Raw genomic sequence first — 24,954 nt, 5'->3', positions numbered from 1 at the left:
CTTCTCTCTTTCTTGCTGGAATCACTGTGCCCTTTGCAACAACTGGTTGTATAGAAGAGGAGCTGTGCTTTCAAACAGGACTGGCTAGGCTAGAAAAGCCAGTCACTCCTGGCATCCAACTGAGTGCTCCCTGGAGGAAAAGCATTCATCTTGAAAGTGGTTTTTTTTCTTTCTCTTAGCTAGGCTGATACAGGTTAAGTTCTTCTTGGGACTGGCTGTGTATGCTTGGCAGTGTGTCCTAGCTGTCTCTCTAAAGGCAGTCCTTGCAAGCAGTGGGTTTCACTGCTGTGGCTGTTCCAGGGTCCTTTTGCTTGGCCTTGTCTTCTGCTTTTTCTACTGCAATTGTCACAGCTTGCTTCACTGCAGCAATTTGTTGAGCAGGTTTTTTCTCTCTTCATAGGATAAGTTTGGGAAGAGTTTGGTGGAGGACTTTCCCAATGACTTTGTGGTGGATCTCAGCCCTGTGGTGGATGGGTATGATGAACGTTGGCTAACCTTTGTGATATTTCTGCTACTGAGAACTGGATGTGTAAACACTTGATCCTTTCAACTGAGCTTGTCTGTCTTTTCTTGCAGTTCCTTTTTGTTCCCAGTGAAGTCCTTGTATAATCTGGATGAAGATGAAACTCAGGGAGCAATTGCCATTAACCTCCTACCACTGGTGTCACAGAGTGAGCCTGGCAGGGTCACCGATGAAATGAGTAACCCAAGGAAAAGGTACTTTGACATCTACCTTGCAGTTATACTACAGTTAAGAGAAATATATTCTCATTTGATGCAGTACACTGTGCCCAGCCCTGGCTGCCTCAGTGCTTGATGAGGAGCTGGGCAGAGGATTTGCCAGTTTTCAGTGTTCTTTTCTTGTCTGCTGTTGGACATGTTCAGATAAGTCTAGAGGCATAAACATCTGATGGGGACCTGGCAGCCTGTTCTGACTCAGGCTGTTTTGGTGGTCTTAGTAAGTTATGTTGCATCCACTTTGTTTTCCATCCATCATGTGAGAATAGAAGCTCTTTAGTCCAGTGTTACTGTGTTATTAAATGCCTTATTGAGATGGATGGGCAACTCTGAGGTGGCAAAATTTGTATTTTGAGCAATGAGTCTCAAATAGAATCAGCAAGGAATTAGTGTGTGTAATTGTGTAAAGACTTAGACAACAAAAAAATGTGCAAGATCACAAACATGCAGCCAGAACTGAAATTTGACTAAGAAACAAGGGCTTTGTCCTTGGGGAATGAAACAAGAAGTGTGTAATAAATAACTTAAACAGTGGGCCATCAGCACTGCAAATAATAAGCCTTTTTTTTTAACATCATCTTCACATTCTGCATAATTTATTGTTGGAAGGTCTTGTTGAGATTGTAGTTGTGCTTAATAAAAAGATAGAATCAATCTATAGCAAATAAAAAAAACCACCTAGTTCCCCTGCATACATCAGTGTAAAAGCAGTAACTTTTCTTGCTCAGTATGAGAGCAGTAAGTAGAATGCTAGCAAATATTCAAGAAGGTTTCTCCACTGCTGATAAACAGATTTTACACAAATTCTTGTCATTCCTCCTGTAGTTTTCATCTGGTTTCTGCTGGAAATAAATCTGACTCTGTTTTTGATTCAGTACAGCTGTTCCTGTGCCCATGTGCTTTCCCAGAAAATTGATGATAAATGATATATTTCTTGTAACCATGGGGTGCATTTCTGCTTTGTGCTGCTATGGCTTGCAAGGAACAAAATCAAAGGAGTAGGCTAGGTGGCATGGGGAGGACACAGTGTGCCAGGGAAAAGTAATAAGCTTTCTGGAGAGATACAAAGCATAGGAGGACCAACTCCATTTCTCTGTATTTTTATTTATATCTTTTTATTTCTCCTTCCCCAGGGTAGTATCACCAATATGCCTATCGCCCTGTTTCCGATTGCTCAGACTCTACACTGGAGAACAAAACAATGGGAGCCTGGAGGAGATCGATGCCTTACTGGGTATGGGAGTGAACCTTGAACAGAGTCCATCCAGCTGACTTGCTCCTGTCACAGATTTGCAAAGACCTCCTGCATCTGTAGGGAGGAATCTGTAATTTATGATGGAGGCTGAGATGCTCTGTTGTCCATAAAGTAAAGGGAGGCAGGGCAGAGAATTGCTTTTTCTAGCAAGTAACGGGTGGAGTTTGCTCCAGGTAGTCATTGGAATTGTTACAGGTTTTGAGAAGGGTCCATGCAAAGATGAGAGGATGGGCAGCAAATGCAGCCCAACGTGTTCTCTGCTTATTCTGTCCCAGGTTGCCCTCTGTACCTGACTGACCTGGAGGTGGAAGGGAAGCTGGATTCTCTCTCCAAGCAGGAACGGGAATTTCTGTGCTCGCTCCTGTTCTACGCGCTCAACTGGTTTCGTGAGGTGGGTAGAGCCTTGCCTGCCTATTTTGGAGTGGCCCTGAGGAGTAGCATTTACACACACTAACCTCAGGCTTCAGGAGTGCAATCAAGGAACAGCCTTGCCTTTTGGAAATATTCTCCAGCAAGATGCTGGAGATGTTCCAGTGTTCTTCTCTTCATTATTATAGCTGTTAGAGACTCAGAGGCTGTAAAGGACTCCCTTGCCATGTGAGTTTTCCATCTGCTACTCAGTTGCAGCCTGTACTCTGTGGCTTAGTTTTGTCTCTGAAAATCAGTTTTGTTGCTGCAAGGAGTCTGCTGTAAACCTCAAATATATTTCTAAGCTAGGAGGTATAGTAGTAGCCCTAGTAGGTGAGAAAGCACAAGAAAAAAGGTCAGTCTGTCCATGTTGTACTAACATGAGAGTAGCCAGCAGGTTGAGGAAATAAGTCACTTTTTGGATTGTCAATTATGATACTGGAATTATGGCACTGGCACAGGCTGCCCGAGGAGGCTGTGGATGCCCCATCCCTGCAGGCATCCAAGGCCAGGCTGGATGTGGCTCTGGGCAGCCTGGGCTGCTGGTTGGTGACCTGCACACAGCAGGGGGTTGAAACTGGATGCTCATTGTGGTCCTTTTCAACCCAGGCCATTCTATGATATGTCTGTTTTCATAGGGGCTTCTGAAGAGTTCTGTTCCCACAGTCTAGATCTGGTCAGATGGGCCACTTGTGCTGAGTGTCGCGTGCTTATTCAGGACATAGAAATGCTGTTTAGGAAAAGAAAAAGTAGTAAGGGTGCACACCTCCCTAATTCAGTTTGTCAGTCTCCCTAAGTCAGTTTGTTTTATGCTTCTAGGTTGTAAATGCCTTCTGCCAACAACAAGATGCTGAGATGAAGGGGAAAGTTCTGACTCGACTACAGAACATCACAGAGCTGCAGAATGTGCTAGGAAAATGTTTGTCAGGTGAATGTGGAGTATTTCTATCTGTATGTTCTGGGCCTCAGCTGTGTCATGTAATGTATTGTCTCCCCTTTCGTGGGGACGATGAAAGATGGGGTACTTCCTCTAGATGTGTATTTGCCTGTATTTTCTCATTCAGGAACTGAGTCAAACAAATGTCTGTGTTTTGGCTCTTTCAGCAACCCCTGGCTATGTCCCACCACCTGCTACTTTTGATTCTGAAGCCCCAGAAGGTGTACCATCTATTAATGCTGGTGGTCCAGTGAGAAAAAAAAATGGTAAGGAAATCTTGTAATGCTTAAGGATGATGGGTTGGTGATGTTGGGTTGGACCAGCATGTTGCACTGGACCTGTCGTGTGAGAGTAATTAAGGCAGAAGGAAAGTTATGATTATGTTCTGCAGACTGGTAAGCTCAGATCAGACCAAGAGATTCCTGAGCTCAGCTCATATTGCCTACCAAAAAAAAAAAATCCATCACATGGGTCACAGTCGCATGGGCTCATATGGTTTCCACACCAATTTCACCCTACTTTTTGGTTTTGCTCAGCCAAAGTAAATAGTTTGCTGCCACTAAGGAGGGGAAGGTTTTCCAGTTCTCTACTCGCACTCTGAGCTGCCTTATTTCATATCCTTTGTGGTTACATAGTAAGCTGCCTTGGCTGCTTACTTTTTGCAAGGTGAGTTCTTCACTGTTTTAACCTATTTACTGTCTGTACCCAGTGGTCAGGCTCCCTGGAAACATTTGCTGGAAGTTTCCCCGGCATTCCCTTCTCTGAGTTACTTATGAAACTGAATAAAGCCAATTTTTAAAGGATTCTATAGCTGACTCCATGTGAAAAGTGCACATTAAGCCCTTCTCTTTGCTGCTTCTCCTCTAACAAGCTTTCTGTCCAAGAATGCACCTGTTCTTTCATCCAGTTCTTTAAGGGCTTTTGGTGTAAAACTTTATATGAGGCTTTTTGGATATCTAGATCTCTAGGGGATGCTGGATTCCTTTTATCAGTGTGATATCAGCAGCCTGGCAGCCCTGCTTCTTTCCAACAGCCTGCATGTCCATGTGCTCAGTGATCTTTTCCAGCAATGGAGGACAAACCCAACAGCCTTAATTTTCCTGAATCCTCCTTACACCCCTTTACATTCATGGGGATTCCATTGGCAAGCTGTCAGTCCCCCGAGGCAGCAGACAGAGTGGCAGGAATGTTGCACTGGAACAACTTTGGAACCTTGAGTGAATGTTTCCTTGCCCTAGTGACTTACTGGATGCCCATGTAGTCAAGTACATTGTGTACACTTAAAGAAACTACACTGATTTCAAGTAATCTTTGTGCTACTGTGTCAGATGTGAGTCTTCCCTCCTTTGTCAGCAGTGAGGTCCTTTGCTGGGAATTAATTGAGATGTTCTGCTGTTGGTACAGCATCCCCATGAGCCCCACCAGTAGCTGTTTGCCCTTTTCCAGGTCCTCTGCCTTTGTCACTGCTGAGAGACAGCAATGCTAATTTTTTGTTCAAGCACTTTTTAAGATGATGACCCACCATTTTGGCAATCACTGCATAACATGTTTACAGTTCTGTGAGAAAAGTGAGACTTGCTTCAATTTCTTACTGTGATTTTACTTCATGAAAGAGGAACTGGTTGAAGAGAGAGTCCCAAATGCATTTGGCTTTCTTTTGCACTGTGACCCTGGCTACAGGTGACTCACAACCTGTGTGTGTTCCGTGCTTTCTTAGGGCTGATTGAAGTACAACCTCTGCTGTTTTCCTGCCTTGCAGCACTATTTGAACACACTGCAACCTCTCTCTTCCTCCCTCCTCCCCCCCCTTTTTTTTTTCTCTCCTGAATTTGCTGTTTTCTTCAAGGAAAGAAAAAAAAGTCTGACAGCAGCAAAGCCTGCAGTGCAGAGCATACTCAGGCAGATGAAAGTTCTGATGGAAACCAGCCTGATACTGAGCTCTCCGAGCTGGAGAAGGTAGGTACATACCCTGCAGGAAAGGTAAAGGGAAATGAAATAAAAACAGAAGCTTTGAAGTACTGCAGGCAAGTGCAGTTCCTAGTTTCAAGTCAGAAATTGATGTAAATCTGGAAAATACAGACCCCTGTAAGAAAATACATACCTCTGATTCTAGTCTGCTTCAGTCTCTTTTTTTTCTCATTTTTTAGTTCTTTCTTGAGGTATTTGATCAATATATTCATCATAAAGCATACTTAAAATGACCCATTTTCTTCACACACTAAGAGCTGCTCCCCAAATCTATCAATAAATGGATTGTTGGATCTTCTTTCTTGTTCTCTGAAGCAAGCTCTTAACATTATGCCCAGAATGCACAATCTGTGCTAGCTGAAGGAGAGGGCCCAGGGAAGTGTGCCTGGCTTTGGACTCAGTATCCCAGATGCTGGGATCTCAGACATCCTTCAAGGCACAACTACCACTACACTGTTACTAATGATTGATATTCAGAGCCTATTTTACCATTTTTTTTGGTCCAGCAAATATGCTTTTCCTGTCTCCATGCCACTGCACAGCTATGAAAACTGAGTCAAGTACCATAACAAAGTCACTTAAGTTAAGATGAGCGAAGTCTTGGGTAGTTCTGGAAATTAATGGATGTAAAACTTTTTTTAGCAACAGGAGTATTGGTCCCAGAGAAATGCATGGATGACAAAATCCATAAATCCTGCATGATCCACATCCTGCTCACGTGGCAGGGTTACATGGAGTGAATCTCTTAGGAATGCATAGGTTTGGGGCCAACAAGCAGTATAGCATGCCATGGTTTACCATCCTGGTGTTTATCAGAGATAAAAACATTTGTCTCTTATGGTGCTTACGCTGTCTTTCACCAGTCCAGGATGAATTTCATGCAGCCATTGTTTCACAGAAAGGAGATAGCAAAGATTATTCTGGTTTCCTATATGTTATTTTTTCCAGAAAATGTTTAGTGACCTGTACAATCCACAATGAAGATGCTTCTGATTGTGTGTATTCATCTCTGCTACCCGTTGCAAATTGTTCTTAGTCTTGTTTCATCTTTGCAAGAAATACAGAGGACTGTGTAGAAGAAATAGGTTTATTTGAGCTAGAAAGTGCTGCAGGTTGCAAGCTGAGTTCTGCCATTCATTTTTCAGAGTGCTGCTGAGAGAGAGGCAGGAAACCCTCTGGCACAGCTGCAGAGTTATCGCCCCTACTTCCGAGAGCTGGACCTGGAAGTGTTCTCTGTACTCCACTGTGGGCTGCTGACAAGGTCTGTCCTGGACACAGAGATGCACACAGAGGTGAGTGCAACCATTTTTGTGTTACTGATTGCCTCGCTGTGGCCTTGGCCTCTCCTGCTCCATTAAAGTGAAACCTAAGTAAAGTTAATATTGTGTATCACAGAATCTTCCCCTTGGGATGGGAAGTAGTCCAACCCTCTCTGCTGTTAGCAAGTTTGCCACCCACTAGATATAAGGAAAAAAAGACATAGTATAGCATGTATAACTTTATGGAAAGAGAAAAGCTTTAATACTGAACACTGCTGAGGTATAGCATGTTAAAAACACTATGAGGGGGCCTGCCCATTCCAAAGAATCTATGACAGTAGAGTCCATGTTGCAAAAAGGCAGCTGTCTCAAGTCGTTGTTAGAGGCGAAACAGGGTGCAAAAACGAGACTGGTGTCATGGATGTTTGCCATCTGGAAGCTTATATAAAACTCTGCATTACTATGGAGATGGAGAGCAGAAGTGCTTAATTTTGTTTGACTCTTTGTAGGCAGGCTCAGTCCATCTGGAGTCTAACTTTGTTATGCAACCATAGGATTAGTAAAATGCAAAAAGGTTGTGGCAGTGTGGAGTGCAGACTGCCCTGCTCCAAGGACAGCTATCACCACGTGTGCAGGGACTTGTAAGGCTATGTGAGAAACCTCCTGGCACATGTGGCATTATTTCAAATGATTACCTGAGAAGAAATCTTATTAGTGCTCATAAATATCTAATGGGTGGGAGTCAAGTGGATGGGGCCAGGCTCTTTGGTGGTGCCCTGTGACAGGAAAACGGGCAAGTGTCACAAACTGAAATGTAGGAAGTTCCATCTGAACACAGGAAAAAACTCTTTACTATGAGGTGGCAGAGCACTGAAACCAGCTGTCCAGAGAGGTTGTGGAGCCTCCCCTGGAAAGATTTAAAACATCCCTGGGCACTTTCCTGTGTATCATACAGAACTTGCTTTAGCAGGAGCTTGGACCCAGAGGTTCCTTCCAGCCCCTACAATTCTGTGATTTTGAACTTCAGTGTATAAACACGTTCTCTCTCAGTAGCTGGGTGTTACTGGAGTTATGTTCAGAGCACCAGATCCACCTTGTGCTTTGAGTAACCAGAACTGATAACCCATCCCTACAATGGAAAGGGCAAAAGCCTAGCATCTACCAAATTGCTCCCTGGCAGAGGTTAACTAAGCCAGGAGACATAACTGGAAAGTGAGGGAGTGAACGTCAGCTTCAAGGCACTACGATTAGGTGCTGAGTCCTGGAATTGACTTTTCTTCCTTGTAATTGCAGGCTAGCGAAGTTGTGCAGCTGGGGCCTGCTGAGCTCTGCTTCCTTCTGGATGACATGTGCTGGAAGCTAGAACATGTGCTGACCCCAGGCCCCACTAGGAGAGTGCCCTTCTTCAAGGTGTGTCCAGCAGCAGCTTGGTGGGCCGTGACCCGGGCTGGCAGAGCTCATCAGTGGCTTCCAGCCTTTCCTGACTAAATGTTTTTCAGAAATATATTCACCTTGCAGTTGAATGGCAGTCTGTCTCCCAGCTGTGTCAGAGCAGCAGTTGCCTTTTCAAAAGAAATTACTGTACTGCATCACTCACCAAAGTGTTTGCAGCATCTAATTCTCTCCATGTCTTGGGAAAGTGCATGCAGCTGAGGGAAAACCATGTAGCCCAAAACTCAGGTGGCACTTCTCCCTGCCCAGCTTGGAGCAACTGGCTCTGCTGTTCAAGAAGCAGCTCAGCTTAAGCAGACAGAAGGTGTTAGAATCAATTTTCTGTTTTTTATTTTTTTCCCCTGTATGTTTTCATATTCTTTAGAATAACACCTTCAGTGCAAGGAGTCCTTGGTTTTCTGGGTGATGACTTCTGAAGTTATTATCAAGTAAGACTGAAATGACTTTAAAATTTTGGTTTGCTACAGGAAAAAGGCAACAAGGATATTGGTTTTTCCCACCTTTGTCAGAGATCCCCGAAGGAAGTTGCTGTGTGTGTAGTCAAGCTTCTAAAGCCACTGTGCAATCACATGGAGAACATGCACAACTACTTCCAGGTCAGCGGGCAGCGATTTTGACTCAAAAATCATCAAGTTTTGTTGCCTCTAGAAATATTTTTGGTTTTATTTGTGGGGAAAAGAGAGTGGCTTTGGTGTGTTGCAGGGTGTTTTAAGCACTGAGTTGATAGAAATGTGTTCTTTTGCCGTTTTCTTTCCCTGGACTAGTATTTAATGAAAAATTTGTTCTGCATTGAAGACAGTTATACCAAACCAAGGTGTGGTAGGTGAATCAGGACTGGACATCCAGGAGTACCAGCTGATGTCCTCTTGTTACCACCAGCTGCTGCAAACTTTTCGCTTGCTGTTTGCATGGTGAGTTTAAACCAAAGGGTCACATAAATGAACAAAGTTTGTGTGCTCCCTCCCTTTCATGTTCCTCTGTAGTGTTTGTACCCAACTGATGACCTACCAGTCTTGCAGAACTGCACTCTGCTGTGTCTGGAGACATTTAAATGCTTTGTCGTTGACTCCCCTGAACAAAGCCAGTGATTGAGAGTGAATGCAGAACAGTTGGAAGCACAGAACAGGCCAGCATTCAGTGCACTGATCCGTGTGATTTTTTGGATGATGACTGGCATAGGTGGAATACTGCCACCCCATTCTGCATGGGGATCTTGGAATTTCTTGCCCAGCAAGCCTCGTGCTAATTTGTCACTGCCTCAATGTTGAGCAATGAAAGGATTAATTTTTTTCACTGGAAATAATGGATGTGCATTTCACTGATGAGCTTTTGCTGCTGATGCTCTTGAACCAGATTCTGAAATGCCAAACTGTAATTGTACGTTCACTCTGAATTTAACTTCTGCGTCTGTTAACAAAATTCAGGGTAGCATTGCACAGTTTTGTTTTTTTTTTTTCTGAATCCTAATTTAGATCTGAGTGTGGAAAGTGGTTTCCCTTGGTTGTGCTTTGAAGGTAGGAGCAAGTGTAAAAAGAGCAAGAGAAGGAAGCAGCAGAATGCAAATCAACACGCCTTTGGCACTCCCTGAACTTTGAATGCTTTGTAAACGTTAAACTTTCTTCAGAATCTAGCAGAATTTTGTAGGTTTTCTTGTTTTCTAATCAAACTGAACAGTTCTTTTATGCCATGTGCGAAGGTAAGCAGCTGATGATGCCTCTTCTGCTTCTTACTGAGGTGTGCCTCTCCTGTTAGCCGCTGCTAAAGCCATAGAGACCCTGATGGCACTTCTGGCTGTTTCCAAACTGATCATTTTCTCATTACGAATTATGAATTTGTTGTTCTTTAATCTACCCATCTTGTAAACCAAAGGACTCTTCTCTCTTTGTGCACCGGCAGCTCAAGATGAGTTTACCCTCTATTCCATGTGAACAGTAAGATAGTTCTGTCTTGATATGAAACAAGCAGACATATACTGGGGGCTAGATGTCCACCAGCCCAATTGTAACTTACATTAATGTTTCGTGAATCTCTCATTTGTTGGCAATCATGAATTATCTTCTGTGTTAAAGGTGCACTTGATCTTTACTGTTATCAAGCCCCTGTGTTCAGTGTGAAGATGTAGAGCATGGAGCCAGCACTTCCAGAATTTGTAGTCAGAGTGGATAATTTCACAGACAGTGGTAGTTCAAAGAGTTAATGAAGGTCTTGATGAAGGTCTTTTCCTTCCTGTTAGGCTTCTGCTTACTGCTTGACAGCTGACTGCACACCTCACTGCACTTGCACAGCAACTGTCAATAGGCATCCTCTATTTTTCAGATCTGCATAATATTGTTTTAGTATATATGGACTTGTACTTATGTGGAAAGATTTTTTTCCTTCCAACCTGGATCTGAAATCTGTGAACTGTAAAGTGGGTAACCTGTGTACACGAGGTTTTACATTCCCTGGAAAAGACAAACCATAATGGACAAAGCTAGCAGTTACAATCGGCTTTCAGTTTTTGTGCCCCCTATAACTTCCATGTTGCTGGGCTCTTCTGGTGTATTGGCTTCTTTGCATCAAACATCCCAGTTGCAAACATCTGCTCAGATATGCTTTTCTATGCAGTATCTCTCCTCCTACTCTGGTGCTGAGCTGGACTTTTTCTACCCTCAGGAATGGTTTTTCTCAGCATGAGAATTCCAACTTGCTGAGGTCAGCTCTGCAGGTACTTGCAGACAGGCTGAAGCCAGAAGAGACGGAGTTTGTTCCTCTTGAAGAGCTGATAAGGTACAGTCAATGTTTCCCAAGCTCTGAAAGTGATAGATTTCAAACATTATGTATCAGTGTGTGTTCAGGAGCTCTCTTAGGGCTCTGAACACCTCTAAACAGAAAGGTTTGCATTTCATTTGAATGGCAGTGCAGTCAAAGCTGATAAAATGAACTGTTGGATTATAAGATAGGCATTAGTCTATGGGGTGCATGTGTAAGCATGCTGTGTGAAACTAGCAGGTCAGTAGGATTCACAGAAGGAGCAGATGGGTTCTGAGCAGTTAAAATGTCTACAGGGCACAAGACAAAAGCAGTGTATAAAGATGTTGCTAAGCTTAGAGCAGCTAGGGCTTACAAGAGTTTTCTCAGTCATTGACTTTTTGTCTACTGCAGGTTGCTACCCTTTCTTCAGAATGGAACTGCTAGAGACAAGTGCTAGGCTAGGGAGACCTTGGATCTTGAGCCAGTCTGTTGCTGGAGATTACCCTATCTATGCTGTCTTCACCTTTTTGCTTTCCTGTCATTCTGCAGTGAGAGTTTCCAATACCTACTGAATTTCCAGCAGAGCATTCCCAGCTTCCAGTGTGCATTCATCCTCACTCAGCTCCTGATGGCCATCTCTGAAAAACCAATGACTGGCTGGAAGAGAGAGAAAATGGGTAATGTGTGAAGAGCCTTTTCTCCTGGATTAGTTTTTGTGCTGTTCTTTTTTTGTAAATCTTGGGTTATGTCTGCAAATGAACAGTTGTAGCAGTTAGTAAAAGGAACTGCAGTAAGTCTATTGGGAGCTCTTTGGTACTTGTTTTGCTGTGCCTCAGTCTTATGCAGAAAGGCAAACTCCAGCTCTTTTGGTTAGTGCTTTTTGAAATTGGAGCCTCACGGCTTTTAAGAGCTCTGTGAGTAAGTTTGCTGTTCAGTTTAGCTGCTAATGATGGAGCTGATCACAGATGTAACTGGGTGTAACTTCCTGGTAAGTACACGTAGCTCAGTTTGTTGTGACAGTTCATTTCCAAGAATTGTGGAAATAAACTGTGCAGGTAGAGCTGTTACTCCAGAGTGGAGGGAGAAAAAAATCAGCGACAGCTGTGTGCATCTCAGTCAAGAGAACTGGCCTTCGTAGGGATTAGGACCAGGACTGTAAGAAGAATCACCTTCAAGAAGGTGAGGCATAGGCATCCTTGCAAGGAATATACAAGAAAAGTAGTTTGTCTCCACTTGTAATTCTTTATTTCAGTGTATGATGAAGATGGTCTCCCCTCTCAGCTGTACTTGTCATACTGCAACGCCTCTAGAATTTGTCTTTCTCAGATACCCACGGCCACTCACTGATAAATTCCCTACTTTGATGGGATTTTTACTGTTTTAAACCGTCCCACGTTGGAAGAACTACCCACAGACCGTGTCAGGGAATAACCCGTTTTTACTAATAATGTTCTGTTGGTAAGCATTTCTGCAAAAGAGAAACAAATTCGTTAGAAGTTGTGAGTAATCTGTAAACTTCAGTTAACAGTCATGGTTACAAAGCTGTGGCCAAAGCAAAAAGTTACTTGTTATTGGAATACAGTTTTTAGAAATGGATGCCCTAAGGGTGGCATATTGCCTTGTTTAAATATTTGGCTTGTAGGAGCTACCAAAGACCTTATGCTTGACCTAAGCTGGAGGTGGATGGCTTCTGATGAAAGTGGGTATTCCAAACCAGGAGCATACTGGATGTGCATGTATTGTTGGGATAGGTTGCAGAACAGTTTGGGTTGGAAGGGGCCAAACCATAGTTGTGCCTCCTCCCTCTGCCATGGGCAGGGACAGCTCACAACAGACCAGGCTGCTCAAAACCTGGAACACTTCCAGGGATGGAGCATCCACAGTTTCTCTGGGCAACCTACGAACCTACCTCGCAATGGATAACTTCCTCCTTATGTCTAGTCTCAGCCTCTTTCAGCTTGTGACCTTACTGCTTTCTGGGGAAAATGCATTCCATCTTCTCAAAGTTCAAGCATACTGAAGGGTAATGATGCTGTGATCTTTTGGCAAGCCATCTGGACACATGGCCTTTTTATGGAAGAAGGAAATTGTTTTGGATTCTTGGGAAACAAAACACATTTGATTCCTTCTGTAAGTTATTCCTTACCTTTTCCAGCTTCACTAGCAAAGCAGTTCCTCTGCCAGTCATGGATGAAGCCTGGTGGGGATCGCGAGAAGGGCAGCCACTTCAACAGTGCACTGCATACTTTGCTCTGGTAAGACTCAAGCCTTTGTAACAGCACATTAAGACACTGTGGAACCTTTTCTCTTAGTTGCTGGTGTTGCAGAGGAACAACTCCTCTTGGTCATAATCCTCATACTTAGGCAGTTTGGCTTAGCACACTGTTTCTACATCACTGGAAGACAGTGTGTGATGGGAAGAATTCTGCTGGTCACTGGCCATAGAAGCACAGAATCACAGAATGGCCCGGGTTGGAAGGGACCTCAAGGATCATGAGTCTCCAACTCCCCTGCCACAGGGGGGGCCACCAACCTCCCCATTTCATACCAGGCCAGGCTGCCCAGGGCCCCCTCCAACCTGGCCTTGAACACCTCCAGGGGTGGACAGGCATCCACATCCTCTCTGGGCAGCTGTTCCAGCACCTCACCACCCATAGTAAAGAAAGCACGCTTGGACCTTGTGTTAGCTGCACTGTAGCTTGTCAGCGTACATCAGCACATCTACAGATGTGTGTGAAGGCATGTGTGAATGTCTGGACCCAAGCTTCTGGTTTTGTTTTCATAAAACTGAACACAAATCCACTCTCACTAAAGGCGAGGAGAACAGGGCTGAGTCTTAGGTGAGACAGAATCATGGGATGGTGAAAACTGGAAGGGATCTCTGGAAGTCACCTTGTTTCAGTTGCCCTTCTTCATCAGAAGAAAGCAGGCTGCCCTGGGCCAAAAGAGTTTATGACCTTTGGAAGAAGAGGCAGGCAGGTCAAGGAGACTACAAATGTGCATTTATGCTGGGAGGAAATCAGAAGGGCCAAAGCCAAGCTAGAGCTTAACTTGGCCACTAAAGTGACAGACAATAAAAAATGTTTTTGTAAGTACATAAACAACAGAAGGAAGATAAGGAGAGTCTCCATCCTTTATTGGATGTGCAGGGAAGCATGATTATGAGAGATGAGGAGATTGCTGCTGTGCTTAATGCTGCCTTTGGCCTCATTCTTTATTAGTAGGTAATAGTTCTCAAAATAGCCATCCCAGGAGCTAGAAGACAGAGACAGGGAGCAGAAGGAAGCCTTTTGTATCCAAAGGGAAATAGTAAGCCACCTACTGCATTGCTTGAACACACACAGATCTGTGGGGCTGGACAGAAACCCAAGGGTACTGAAGGAGCCTGAAGATACTCAGCATAAGAATGAACCAGGCAATTTTAGGCTACGTGCTACAGGCAGTGCAAAGTTCAAGAGCTTGCTGTGTTATTCTGTGTAATATTTACTAATGAACTAAGCTGGTTTTGGATTCAGTGTCTACCTGGAGCACACAGATGACATCTTGAAAGCTATAGAAGAAATCTCCAGTGTTGGTATTCCTGAGTTGATCAATTCTGCCAAAGATGGATGTTCTTCTACGTATCCCACACTGAGCAGGTAATTACCTCAGTAGACATCAGAACATCACAAGGTACACAGGGACATTTTCTACTTGTTCTATATTTATTTTCATATTTTGTTGTCTGTTATGTAATAATTTCATCTTAGTGCCACTGCAGGCAACTCTGGGCATTCCTAAGTATTTTTGGCAGTCCATAATAGATAAGTAAATAATTATTAGCTTTAAATTGAGGTGATAAATCCTTGTGCATTGATGCAATGTTGAGCTTTTATTTGCAAGCCATTTCACATGGAGAATGAGCTGTTGTCTGTTGTCGTGTGTGCTACTCCTTTACATGCCACTGCAGTGATAGAAAGCACACTAAAAGTCACCTTTGGTGACCTGGGGTGGCTGAAAGCACTCCTGGGTTAATATGTAGTTTGCAAAAGCTCCATACTTGGATTTGGGTGATTCTTGCTGCCAGCACAGCAACTAAGAAATGTTGCTTACATAGGGATAGACAAAATTTGTGTGTTTTTGAGGTACCAAACTCATCTTATGCTATGAACTGCAGACTTGTGCGCTCCCAGGGCTACAAAGAGGAAGAAGGTGTCTGTCTAATTTATACTGGGGAACTGGTAGTGACTATCCAGCATTCTCCATCTGCGTTGAGTGCTTGGGCAGTACCTGCTTATGAGCCCTAGGCTTAATCTCCTGGGATTTCCTACTAAGAAGGATGCCCAATGGGGCAATCTCTGAGTTTCCAAGCTGTTTTAGGGATGAGTTTATCCAGATGCCAGTGGATGGCTTTCAGTTTTGCTCTCTCTTTCTTCACAGACAGACATTCCCAGTTTTCTTCAGAGTAATGATGGCTCAGCTTGAGAGTTCTGTGAAAAGCATCCCAGCTGGGAAACCATCAGACTCAAGTGAGGTAGGAAAACAGATGCATTGGTATCACAGAGGGGAGAAGGACCTAAGCTAAACTGGGTGGTATAATAAAGATGTACAGCTTGTAAAGGAATCTACTGCTGAACGTGGACTGGGAAATGCAGTCAGAGAGGTTCCTTTATCAGCTCAAACTGATACACAGGTTAATATGTGACTAGCATCCTTTTGTTCCTGCTTTCCACCATCTAAAAATCCAGTAAATCTATCAGAAGCTATGAAAACAGGTAGCAATCCACAAACTAATATGCTGTGCAGGTGGTCTGCACACCTGTGTGGCTTCACAAAATTATTTTCCAACCTAAAGCTTCTAAAAACAAAGAAGTGGTATTAATGCCAGAGGAAGATAAATATGAATACAAGTGTGCATCTGGCAGCTGTCTGAATTCTTTATCAAACTCAGCTTAATTCTGGGGATTACTGATGTCCTGGATGGGCCACACAGCATTCTACACGTATCCTTTCTGTGCAGAATTTTTCCTGGCCCCTGGGCAGCCTGACCTGGTGAGGGGCAACCAGCCCACAGCAGTGGGGTTGGAACATGATGAACTTTAAGGTCCCTTCCAACCCAACCATTCTGTGATTCTGTGAACTCTTAGCATTACAGGACGTGGGGGTCCTGATCACGCTGGCATTGCCACTGAGTGCTTTTGCTGTGATAGATCTTCCTGTGGTAAAGCTCTGTCCCTCTGTCTTCAAAATAACTGCACTTTGAGTACAGCAAACACGGTGAGAGCATTCAGCAAAGTGAGAGGAAATGCACATCTTGGGTTACTGTCCCCTTGCATCCCATCAGGTACAACTGGAGAAGCTGCTGAAGTGGAACATTGCTGTGCGGAATTTCCACATCCTCATTAACTTGGTCAAGGTGAGGATCTGTGGTGATGATGATCTGTGATGTCCCTGCTTTTGCCTTGTGATGCCCAGCACATCCCAGTGAACCTGGGTTTATGAGCACATGAGAAAAGTGTGAAGGATGATGTACTGGCAGAACAACCTGGAGGTGGTAAATAAAGGCATTACAACCTGTGTACAAGGGTTTCCATTTTAGCACTCTCTGATTCTTACAGCCTGCACTTCTTAATAACATAGCTGTCACAGAAATGGTAAGTCTGTACAAAGAGAGAAGCAGGCTTTTTCAAGTACAGCTTATGAGTTCTCTTGAATTGAGCTGGATTCTTCTGTAATAGCAGCACTCACTGGGGCCCTACTTGCACTCCGTGTTCTCTCTCAGCACCAGTCTTCTAAGAGCATGAAAGCATAGAGCTAACTCGGTGTTTTTTCTGCAGTCCATAGCAGCACCATGGTAACATCTCAGCACTTGCTGACACCTGTGTGCTCTGTCAGTTCAAATGCTCACAAATTCGTGATAGAATTAGTAACTGGCAAAAAAATGTAAATAAACATGTACAAAAAGGAAACCCTCAGCAGAGCTGAGACCACCTATTCAGATTCTTTCTTTGTTCTCAGACCACAGCTGTGTGATAACTGGTGCCTTCTGCCAGCTGGCACCAAATTAATGCACCAGCTTCACTGTTTCCTGTGAAAGACATTCTTTTGCACACCTCAGTTTTGCTTTGTCTGCTCTATGGCTACTTGCCTATCAGCTGGGCAGGGTCTGTCAGTTTCCAGGCTATTAAGGACTTCAGAATCACTGAGATGATTTTGTGCCATCTGCAAAAGGTCTGCCTCCCTGCTCTCTTCAGATGGCTGAGTGGCCATCCTGCAAAGCACTTCTGTCTGACAACCATTACATTTCATGCACTTGCACCGTGCTCCCTGTCAAAAATTGAGAATGGATTTTGCCTTGAATAGGTGCCACGTGCCAGCAAATGGCATGCAACAGTGAGCTATTTTTAATTGTTTGCTGTGCTTGCATTGTTTCCTTCAGATTTGCAGACTTATCTGACTCTTTAACTCTTGTCCACGTAGGTGTTTGACAGCAGGCCTGTACTCAGCATCTGCCTGAAGGTAAGTAAGAACTCCACTGAAGAGAGCTGCTGAAGCATCAGCTTTTCTGAATAGTTGTTTCCAGTGCAGCAGAGCAGTTACTGCATTCTCTGGAAGGAGCACACGTACCTTCACATTTTTATACCCTTCCACTTACTGTCCTTGCATGGCTCAACCACAGAGAATTTGCTGCAATTGCCAGTACTTGCTGAAGCCCTTCCCCCTCTCTCCTTTTCCCATGGTACTTCAAGGCAGAGTAAACAGCACAACAAGCAGGTCTCCCTTGGAGCCCAGGAAGACCATGCATCTCCCTGCAACTCTCCCTTTTCTGACTAGGATTTCTATAGTGACTCTAATTCTGTTTACTTAGATTCTATTGCCAGTTTGCTGGTAAGACCAGGGTTGTGTGTGAGTATGTGTTTTTAGTCTGCCTTTTCAGTGATTCAAGTGAACCCCTTACTGAGCCTGTATATTTCAGAATAGTCTTCTACTGAGTAAGAGGAGTCTTCAGAGTAGCTTGAAAGAATGTATGGCTGTCTTACCTGACTTCCTGGTGACTCTTTGAGAAGGAATTTAAACTTGCCTTTTAAAATATTTGTCATTTTTGGTAGTATGGCCGTGTCTTTGTAGAAGCATTTCTGAAGTTTGCCATGCCTCTCCTGGACCACAGCTTTAAAAAACATCGGGTAAGTGCTTTGCAAAGAGAGCTGTCTGCTCTCAGTTGGGAAGCGTGCTTGCTGTAACACGTTGGCCTAACACTTGTGACACTTAATGACCAACCTGTCTGATGTCTCTAGCTGTGCTGTGCCTTGCTTCACTAGCCTGTCCAGTGCTCCCTCAGCAAACAATGTTTTCCAGCTTGCCAAGAACCTTTGGCAAAGCTGCATGGCTTTGCTGATAGCAGAAGAAACCCTTTCAAACTCCTTCTCCTTCAAATACCATCACCAGAGAGGTGTCCCTGACAGAGTAGGAAGGTCACATTCAGCAGGTCAGGTTGGTGAGGATTTGCAATCTGGAGGGACAGCGTTTTTGCAAAAAATTCTTGCAACTTTGGGTAGTTCAACATCTGTGGGTGCAGACCAACCTAGGTGCACCACACCATAGACAAGAACAGTCTGAGATCTCTTGCTTTGTTGCAAGGCAATGCCCGTTTGTCAGTGAGACTTGGTTTTTTTGCTTAGCCTCCACATTTCAACCAACTCTCTAAGAAATGACCATTTCTGTAGCAAACTTGAGATCTGTTCTCCAGATATGTAGGGATTTAGGTTATCAGAAAGGATACCTGCTGCACGATAGACAGGGCCTCATAATTCACTCAGTAGAATGGGTTGTTGCCCAGAGCTCATGCTGGAATTGTTTCAAATACCACAATCTGACAGTATTACGTATTTTCCTTCCAGTTCCCCTACTTTAGAAGGTTGTACTTAGGCAAGATGTGACAAGATTATCTTGATCCTAATTGCCCCTAATTGCTTTCATTGATAGGTTATGATGTGTGGTCCTTTAATTGCCACATGCACAGTGCAGTTCTCCTATGGCTCATCCTGTTCACCTGATGATTCCTCATTGTACCTCTAAAAGGTTTCCTTAGTCTAAAACTCTTACATTAATTCTTTCAGTCACTTGTGGGACAAAATGCTTTGACAATTATTTACTGGTCTATGTTTTTATTTCAGGACGATGTGCAGAGCTTGCTGAAAACATTGCAGCTGAGTACCAGACAGCTCCACCACATGTGTGGCCATTCCAAGGTAAGTTCCAATTGTTCTACAAACTCCTCTTGTAAACACGTTTTATTCTTTTCCCTGGTTTTCCAGGGCACGGCCAGGTTCTAATTGCAGTCTTACATGTGTCAGTTATAGCAAAAGCTCTGAGAGGAGGTGAAATAGCCACGGTCAACAGCCAGAAAGCTGAAGTATTTGATTTGGAAGCTGCTTAATTGGATGTCAGATCAGGTTAGCATACCCTATTCAAAAGGAAAGTTATCTTCTGTTGTTGGCATCTGCAAGAGAGTTTCTGAACACACAAGCCAAGACCCTGGAAACCTGGTATAAAGTACAATTGCCAGATTGGTAATGTGTGAGAGAAGCCATGGCAAAGATCACCAGCCTTGTGAGCCAGAACAAGGAGACAACCATACTCAAAATCCCCTCTAGGTGTCGTCTTGGTTTGTTATGTTGATGTTAGAGGAGAGGGCAAATGGAAAGGATTGTGCTGGTGGCATCCAGCCAGTCTGCCAGCCTCTGTGTAGTGAAGTGAGGGAAAGAAGGAAGGAGGACTATCGCCCTGCTTGCAGTGCGGGCAGCCAGTGCTTGTCCCAAGAGAGACAATCGGGGGGAAAAATGCTGTTAGAAAAAACTTTACTTGTGCTGCTTTGTTCCTTCCACGTTCCTCAGAGGCCCAAGAACACATTTCTGACAAAAGCTTTTCCAAGGCAGGTGAAGGGAGAAGACCATAAAGCATGGCTCCACGAGGCAGATTAGATTTGCTAGCAGTTTAGTCCAGAGCTGGCATCAGGAGCAGAAAAGTTCAGCTGAAAAGCAGAACACACCATTGCAGCCTGGCAGAGAACCTGTCCAGTCAGTCTGGTGAACTGGAACCTGGCACAAACCCTGGAGATGCTAAAAAGCAATTCTCGTATTTGAAACTGAAATCCTCATGCCTACTTTAAAGTCTCAGTTCACTGTGTGATCAGGATAACATCACTGCAGTTTCAGTGTTGTATTTGCCTTTGCACTCAGCCAGGATGTCCAAGTGCCGTTTCCTGTGGTCCCTCTTAGCCTCTAAGCACAGTCAGTGAATACTTCTGTCTCACCAGTGTGGTCTGATCAGGTCTCTGTGCCAAATGGTTTGGGGAAAACGAGAGAAGGAGAATTTCTGGGGTCAGATTTTGGCAAATGAGAAGGTGCTTTGTTGAGACTTCAAACTGCCTGCAGGCAGTGGGACAGGTTCCAGTCCCCAGGGAGAACAGTGACATTGGCAGTGTCATTACTGCAGTCGCTCCTGGGTAGGTTCTGATTGGTGCCAATGATTGCCAGCTCCTGCCTGTACTCAGACCAGAGAACAGATTGCTGTTGTTACTCTGGTACTTCTTCTCTGCTGGTAGCAGATGAAGGAAGGCAGTGCCTCCCTACCCTCATGTGTTGAACTCATCCAAGATATGCAGTTAATCTGATTTCAGACTGCAGCTAATGAGAGGATCTGATGCTAGAAGGCTGCAAAGTACTCTCATGAAAGAAAAATATTCTTATGCACAACGTAGTTGTTTATGGCTCTCTGTTTCAGCAATGACTCCGTGCTGTATTGCACATCCAAGCCTTGCAGGAACAGACTGCTCAGACAGGCTTACTCACCCACAGCTAAATCACACACACTACCTGGCATAGCTGCCCTTCCTCAGCTGCTTTGTGCTTACAGCAATTCCATCTCTTCCCTCCTGTTCCAGTCCTCCAAAAGCCTGTCTTTGTTCTGCACAAGATGGCTTTTGAGTTCGTACTGCATCCCTCACATCTAATGTAAAGGAGCTGTGTCAGGCACTGAGCAAGAAGAGATTGCCATTGCAGTGGTTTATTCTACATCTTTCTCATTTCTTCTCTGTGCTTGGCAATCTGATGTGATGAGCTTGCAGCTATCAGCAAGTAGCTGTGTCTCTTCCTAGGCAGGTGGTTTGGTGCTCTGATGGCCATAGCTCTGCTTTTTGCTGTGCATTGGCACTGTGCGGCTGTTCATTGCTGCCCTGCAGAGATGACTGCTATTTCACCAGCAATAGCTTGCTCCATCCCACCTGTGTAGCCATGGCCTGGGTTAGCGCTGTTCCCTGGAGCTGCTACAGCAGAACATATTTTGCCAGTGACATTCTCCACCCAGCCTGGGCTTGTGGAGCCTCAGTTTTACAGGCACTCAGCCTAGGCACAAACCAACCAGACCCACTCTGTGCTGTTTTCAGATTCACCAGGATCTCGGCCTGACCAACCACGTGCCTTTGCTGAAGAAGTCCCTGGAACAGTTTGTGTATCGCGTGAAGGCAATGCTAGCTTTCAACCACTGCCAGGAGGCCTTCTGGGTGGGCATCCTGAAGAACCGAGACCTGCAGGTGAGCACTGCTGTGCTGCATGGGCACCGAGAGCTGGGGGACAGTGCTCACCTTGTGCAGACTGCAGCTAAGAGGCCACGTGAATCATAGAATGAATCACAGAATGGCCTGTGGTGAAAAGGAGCACAGTGCTCACCCAGTTCCAACCCCCTGCTGTGTGCAGGTCACCAACCAGCAGCCCAGGCTGCCCAGAGCCACATCCAGCCTGGCCTTGAATGCCTGCAGGGATGGGGCATCCACAGCCTCCTTGGCAACCTGTTCCAGTGCCTCACCGCCCTGTGTGTGAAGGTGGCTGTTAGAGCTGTAGCAGAGCGGGAAGTACTTGAAGTTGGCCGGGTTCTGCACCTCAGGGTGCCGGCCCGGTGCGGCCCATCGCACTGGTGACTCGTGCTGTTTGCAAATAAGGGCGGGGGTCCCTCTGCTCGCTGCCCCATCGGCTACCGAAACGCTTTCACATCCCGCCCGCTCAGCGCCGCTTTCCTCCCTCCGCTCAGGGAGAAGAAATCCTGTCCCAGGCTACTGCAGCTCCGGAGGAGGACTCGGAGGACTCGGCGGACGGCGGAGACGAGGTAGGGCCGCCCACGGCTCCGCGCCGCCCGGCCGGGCCGCCCGCTGCCTCCTGAGCCCGCTGTCCCGCAGGAGCCGGGCGGCGCGGACAGCGACAGCGGCGGGGCGGGGCGCTGAGCCCGCGGGGGGGCGGGAGGAGGAGGAAGAGGAAGAGGAGGCGGCGCGCATGCGCGGGCGGCGGCGGCGGCCATGTCGGTGCAGGAGGACCCGGTGCAGCGAGAGATCCACCAGGACTGGGCCAACCGCGAGTACATCGAGGTGATCACCAGCTCCATCAAGAAGATCGCCGACTTCCTCAACTCCTTCGGTGAGGGCCGCGGGGTTTGGGGGGGAGGAGGAAGAGGAGGAGGAGGAGGAGGAGGGGGAAGGGTCCGGGCGGGCGGGCGCTGACCGCCGCTCCCGCAGACATGTCGTGCCGCTCCCGCCTGGCCACGCTGAACGAGAAGCTGACGGCGCTGGAGCGCAGGATCGAGTACATCGAGGCGCGGGTGAGCGGGCGGCGGGGCGGGGCGGGGCGCGGCGCGGGCGGGGGCTGAGCGCTCGCTGTTCCCGCAGGTCACCAAGGGCGAGACGCTGACGTAGACGCCGCCGGAGCCCCCCGCGCTCCCCCGCCGGCGGGGCCGCGTTGCCGGGGCCGCGGAGTGCCGCTGGGGGTCCGGCACAGCGCCCGGCGATGCGCATCTCCGTCTCCTCCTCCTCCTCCTCCTCCTCCTCCTCCTGTCCGGGAGCTGAGTGGCAAGAAGCGAGAAGCCGCCCCCCGCACCGCCCCCCCGTTTATCGCAGTTCTTCAGCGGGCATCCAGAGCCGCACGCACACTGCTCTTGTTGAGTGTTTTGTTGGGAGACCGCGGGGTTGGCGGCAGTAAAAGTCTTGTTGCTTCCCAGCAGGCTCGGTACATTATTCTGCAGCTCCTCGTAGTGCCGATGTGACACCCAAATGCCTTGTATTCCCCTTTTAATCCCCCTGCTGCCAGCCCCGACCTCAGCTGGTTGCTCCCTAGAGTGCATTCTACCTTAAGGTTTCCCTGTCTGTGGGAAGCTTTGCTTTCTGCTCTCAAAGCAAGAAGACTCCTCTAAGCCATCTCAAAGCTGCGTAGCCAGCTGTGGGTGCCCGTGGAGGCAGCAAAGGCCAGCTTGGGTGGGATCCTGCCCAGGTGCCTGGCACCCAGCCCAAGGCAGGGGGTTGGACCTATGGTATCCTTAAGATCCCCTCCAACCTTCTCCATTCTGTGACGCAGCTTGCTGTCAGGTCAGGCTGCACATCCCTGCTGCAAGGCTGCCAGCTGACAAGACGTGGGGTGCTGTGCTTGGGTGCGTCAGAGGGTTGACACACTGCTGTCATGCAGCAGGGGCAGGCAGAAGAGCACCCAGCTCTTCTTGGAGAAAGCTGCACTGTGGCCTGTGGATACCAGAAGTCCACCTGTGTGCTGTTTGTGCTCATGGATGGGCTGGAGTGGAGTCTGCAGAGAGCTTTGTGGGGGTGAGGCCCTGAGCAACCGGGTCAGTCTTGGAAGTTGACAGTGCTTCGAGTGCACCTGTGTGGAGCCCAGTAGTGGGAGTTACAGACCTCCAGAGGTCCCTTCCTGCCTAAATTCTCATAGCATTCTTCAGCCTAATGGGGTGGAAGACAGAGTATTGCAGATATCCCTGGATCTAGGGCTGAACCTTGATAACTTCTTGGCTTGAGATCCATTGCTTACTCTGCTTCTCAGCTGACTGTGCACTGTGTCTCTGCCTGCTCTCTGGCACGCTCTGCAGTGGTTCCCCCTTCTGCCAACCTGCTGTTTCCAACACGAGTGGGTGCTGCTGTGTGTCCAGAGCATATTGATGTACATGCGTTTTCCCTGCCACAAGTGTATTGTAGCAGCAGATGAACACATGCTCTGTATCCTCAAAGCACGCTTTCATGTGGCCCTGGGAGAGCTGGGTGCTCAGGCAGCCTTGCACCTCTGGTTGTTAATGCTCACAGTCTTGTCCCAGAGCCCAGCAGAGAAGAACAGTGAGATATACAGACTGAATTCAAAGTTGCAGTCTGATCCAAAGCACATTCTAAGGCACATGAGGTGTGGACCAGGAGCTCTCTAGGTACTTCTTGCTATCAGAGCCGTGGTGGTAGGCACTGTACTTTGAGGAAAGATAAGAAAGAAGGTCTGTAAGAGAAAATAATCTTAAACGCTATTGAATTTAACAGAGAACTGCTGTTTGTCCCTGCTAAATGCCCAGCTCTGCGAGGCTCTGAAGGTGCAAGGAGGTGGTGTCCGCTTCCCTCTGGGTGCCAAGGCCCTGGCAGAAGTGCTCTCCCAAAGAGGGCTTGCCCTGCCGGCTGGGCACAGGGGTGGCAAAGGTTCTGATTCACTGAGCTGTCTGCACCCACTCACATCACTGCACCGCTGTTTGCTCATGAGAATGCTGTCAGGGGTCCATACTTACCACAATCTTGGGCCTTGCATGTGTGGGGGGATGTGATTTTTAAGAGTTTTATTTATTCAGACATGGCATTACATGGGGTTTCTAATTTAGATGAGTGATTAAAGAATATTGCAAAACCAAAGCACATGGTGGTTGCTCTTACTGAAATACAGTAGTCAGAGAGGTCCCAAAATAAACACGGTGCACGCTGTCAGTCTCTGTGCTTGTTGTTGGGGCTCAGCAGCCCTGCACTGCTGTGGCTGGATGTGTTCTTGGCAGCACTGCTGCAGAAGCATTGGAATCACCAGCTGGGACATAGAGCTGCTGGAGCTCTGTCTAAACTAAGGCCAACTTCACACTGACTTCAATGTGAGTAGTAGTGGAGGTGGGTATATGCCTATCCAAAACGGCTCTGGTACTTGTGTTGTGGAATCAAGACTGCAAAACAGGGCCACCGCCTCCCCACCAGCCCACTGCCCACATCCCTCAGGGCCACCTCCCCACAGCTCTTGAACTCCTCCAGGGACGGTGACTCCCCTTGAAGCTGCACCACAAGGCAGAGAAGAACCAAACTGACAGTGGCATGATGGAACTGTCACTTTTATTGGTGGATTGTGGTGACTTTACACAGCAATTGGAGCTGGCACACGGCTGCTCCT

The 24,954-nt window shown here is 46.5% G+C and overlaps 2 protein-coding genes across 2 annotated transcripts in view; both read left to right on the top strand.

Moving 5' to 3' along the window:
• Nucleotides 1–22,004, top strand: part of FANCD2 (FA complementation group D2) — a 44,668-nt gene extending 22,664 nt beyond the window's left edge. Inside the window, exons 22-44 of the mRNA XM_042823851.1 lie at nt 401–474; nt 577–717; nt 1,872–1,972; nt 2,269–2,384; nt 3,221–3,329; nt 3,506–3,604; nt 5,185–5,294; nt 6,452–6,598; nt 7,859–7,975; nt 8,485–8,613; nt 8,813–8,928; nt 10,673–10,786; nt 11,300–11,427; nt 12,906–13,005; nt 14,266–14,388; nt 15,170–15,263; nt 16,074–16,145; nt 17,210–17,248; nt 17,839–17,913; nt 18,904–18,978; nt 21,174–21,320; nt 21,815–21,889; nt 21,960–22,004. Coding sequence (XP_042679785.1) covers nt 401–474; nt 577–717; nt 1,872–1,972; nt 2,269–2,384; nt 3,221–3,329; nt 3,506–3,604; nt 5,185–5,294; nt 6,452–6,598; nt 7,859–7,975; nt 8,485–8,613; nt 8,813–8,928; nt 10,673–10,786; nt 11,300–11,427; nt 12,906–13,005; nt 14,266–14,388; nt 15,170–15,263; nt 16,074–16,145; nt 17,210–17,248; nt 17,839–17,913; nt 18,904–18,978; nt 21,174–21,320; nt 21,815–21,889; nt 21,960–22,004 — 2,346 coding nt within the window. The remainder of the gene's footprint in view (nt 1–400; nt 475–576; nt 718–1,871; nt 1,973–2,268; nt 2,385–3,220; nt 3,330–3,505; nt 3,605–5,184; nt 5,295–6,451; nt 6,599–7,858; nt 7,976–8,484; nt 8,614–8,812; nt 8,929–10,672; nt 10,787–11,299; nt 11,428–12,905; nt 13,006–14,265; nt 14,389–15,169; nt 15,264–16,073; nt 16,146–17,209; nt 17,249–17,838; nt 17,914–18,903; nt 18,979–21,173; nt 21,321–21,814; nt 21,890–21,959) is intronic.
• A 38-nt stretch (nt 22,005–22,042) lies between these two features.
• Nucleotides 22,043–22,770, top strand: BRK1 (BRICK1 subunit of SCAR/WAVE actin nucleating complex). Its single transcript, XM_042823554.1, has 3 exons — nt 22,043–22,194; nt 22,293–22,375; nt 22,443–22,770. The coding sequence occupies exons 1-3, from the start codon at nt 22,077–22,079 to the stop codon at nt 22,467–22,469; spliced, it is 228 nt and encodes a 75-aa protein (XP_042679488.1). The 5' UTR covers nt 22,043–22,076; the 3' UTR covers nt 22,470–22,770.
• Nucleotides 22,771–24,954: the final 2,184 nt, after the last annotated feature.

The sequence above is a fragment of the Centrocercus urophasianus genome, unplaced genomic scaffold (assembly GCF_019232065.1).
Source record: "Centrocercus urophasianus isolate 14NV4802_14NV808 unplaced genomic scaffold, USGS_Curo_1.0 seq_22, whole genome shotgun sequence".
NCBI lineage: Eukaryota > Metazoa > Chordata > Aves > Galliformes > Phasianidae > Centrocercus > Centrocercus urophasianus.
This window is presented reverse-complemented; position numbering and strand designations above follow the sequence as displayed.

What these genes read in the sequence shown, in the direction of transcription:
- BRK1 (XM_042823554.1), top strand. Translation starts at nt 22,077, where the DNA reads ATGTCGGTGCAGGAGGACCCGGTGCAGCGAGAGATCCACCAGGACTGG. An exon ending in CGACTTCCTCAACTCCTTCG is followed by an intron (nt 22,195 to 22,292) that starts GTGAGGGCCGCG and finishes CCGCTCCCGCAG; the next exon opens with ACATGTCGTGCCGCTCCCGC. An exon ending in TCGAGTACATCGAGGCGCGG is followed by an intron (nt 22,376 to 22,442) that starts GTGAGCGGGCGG and finishes CTGTTCCCGCAG; the next exon opens with GTCACCAAGGGCGAGACGCT.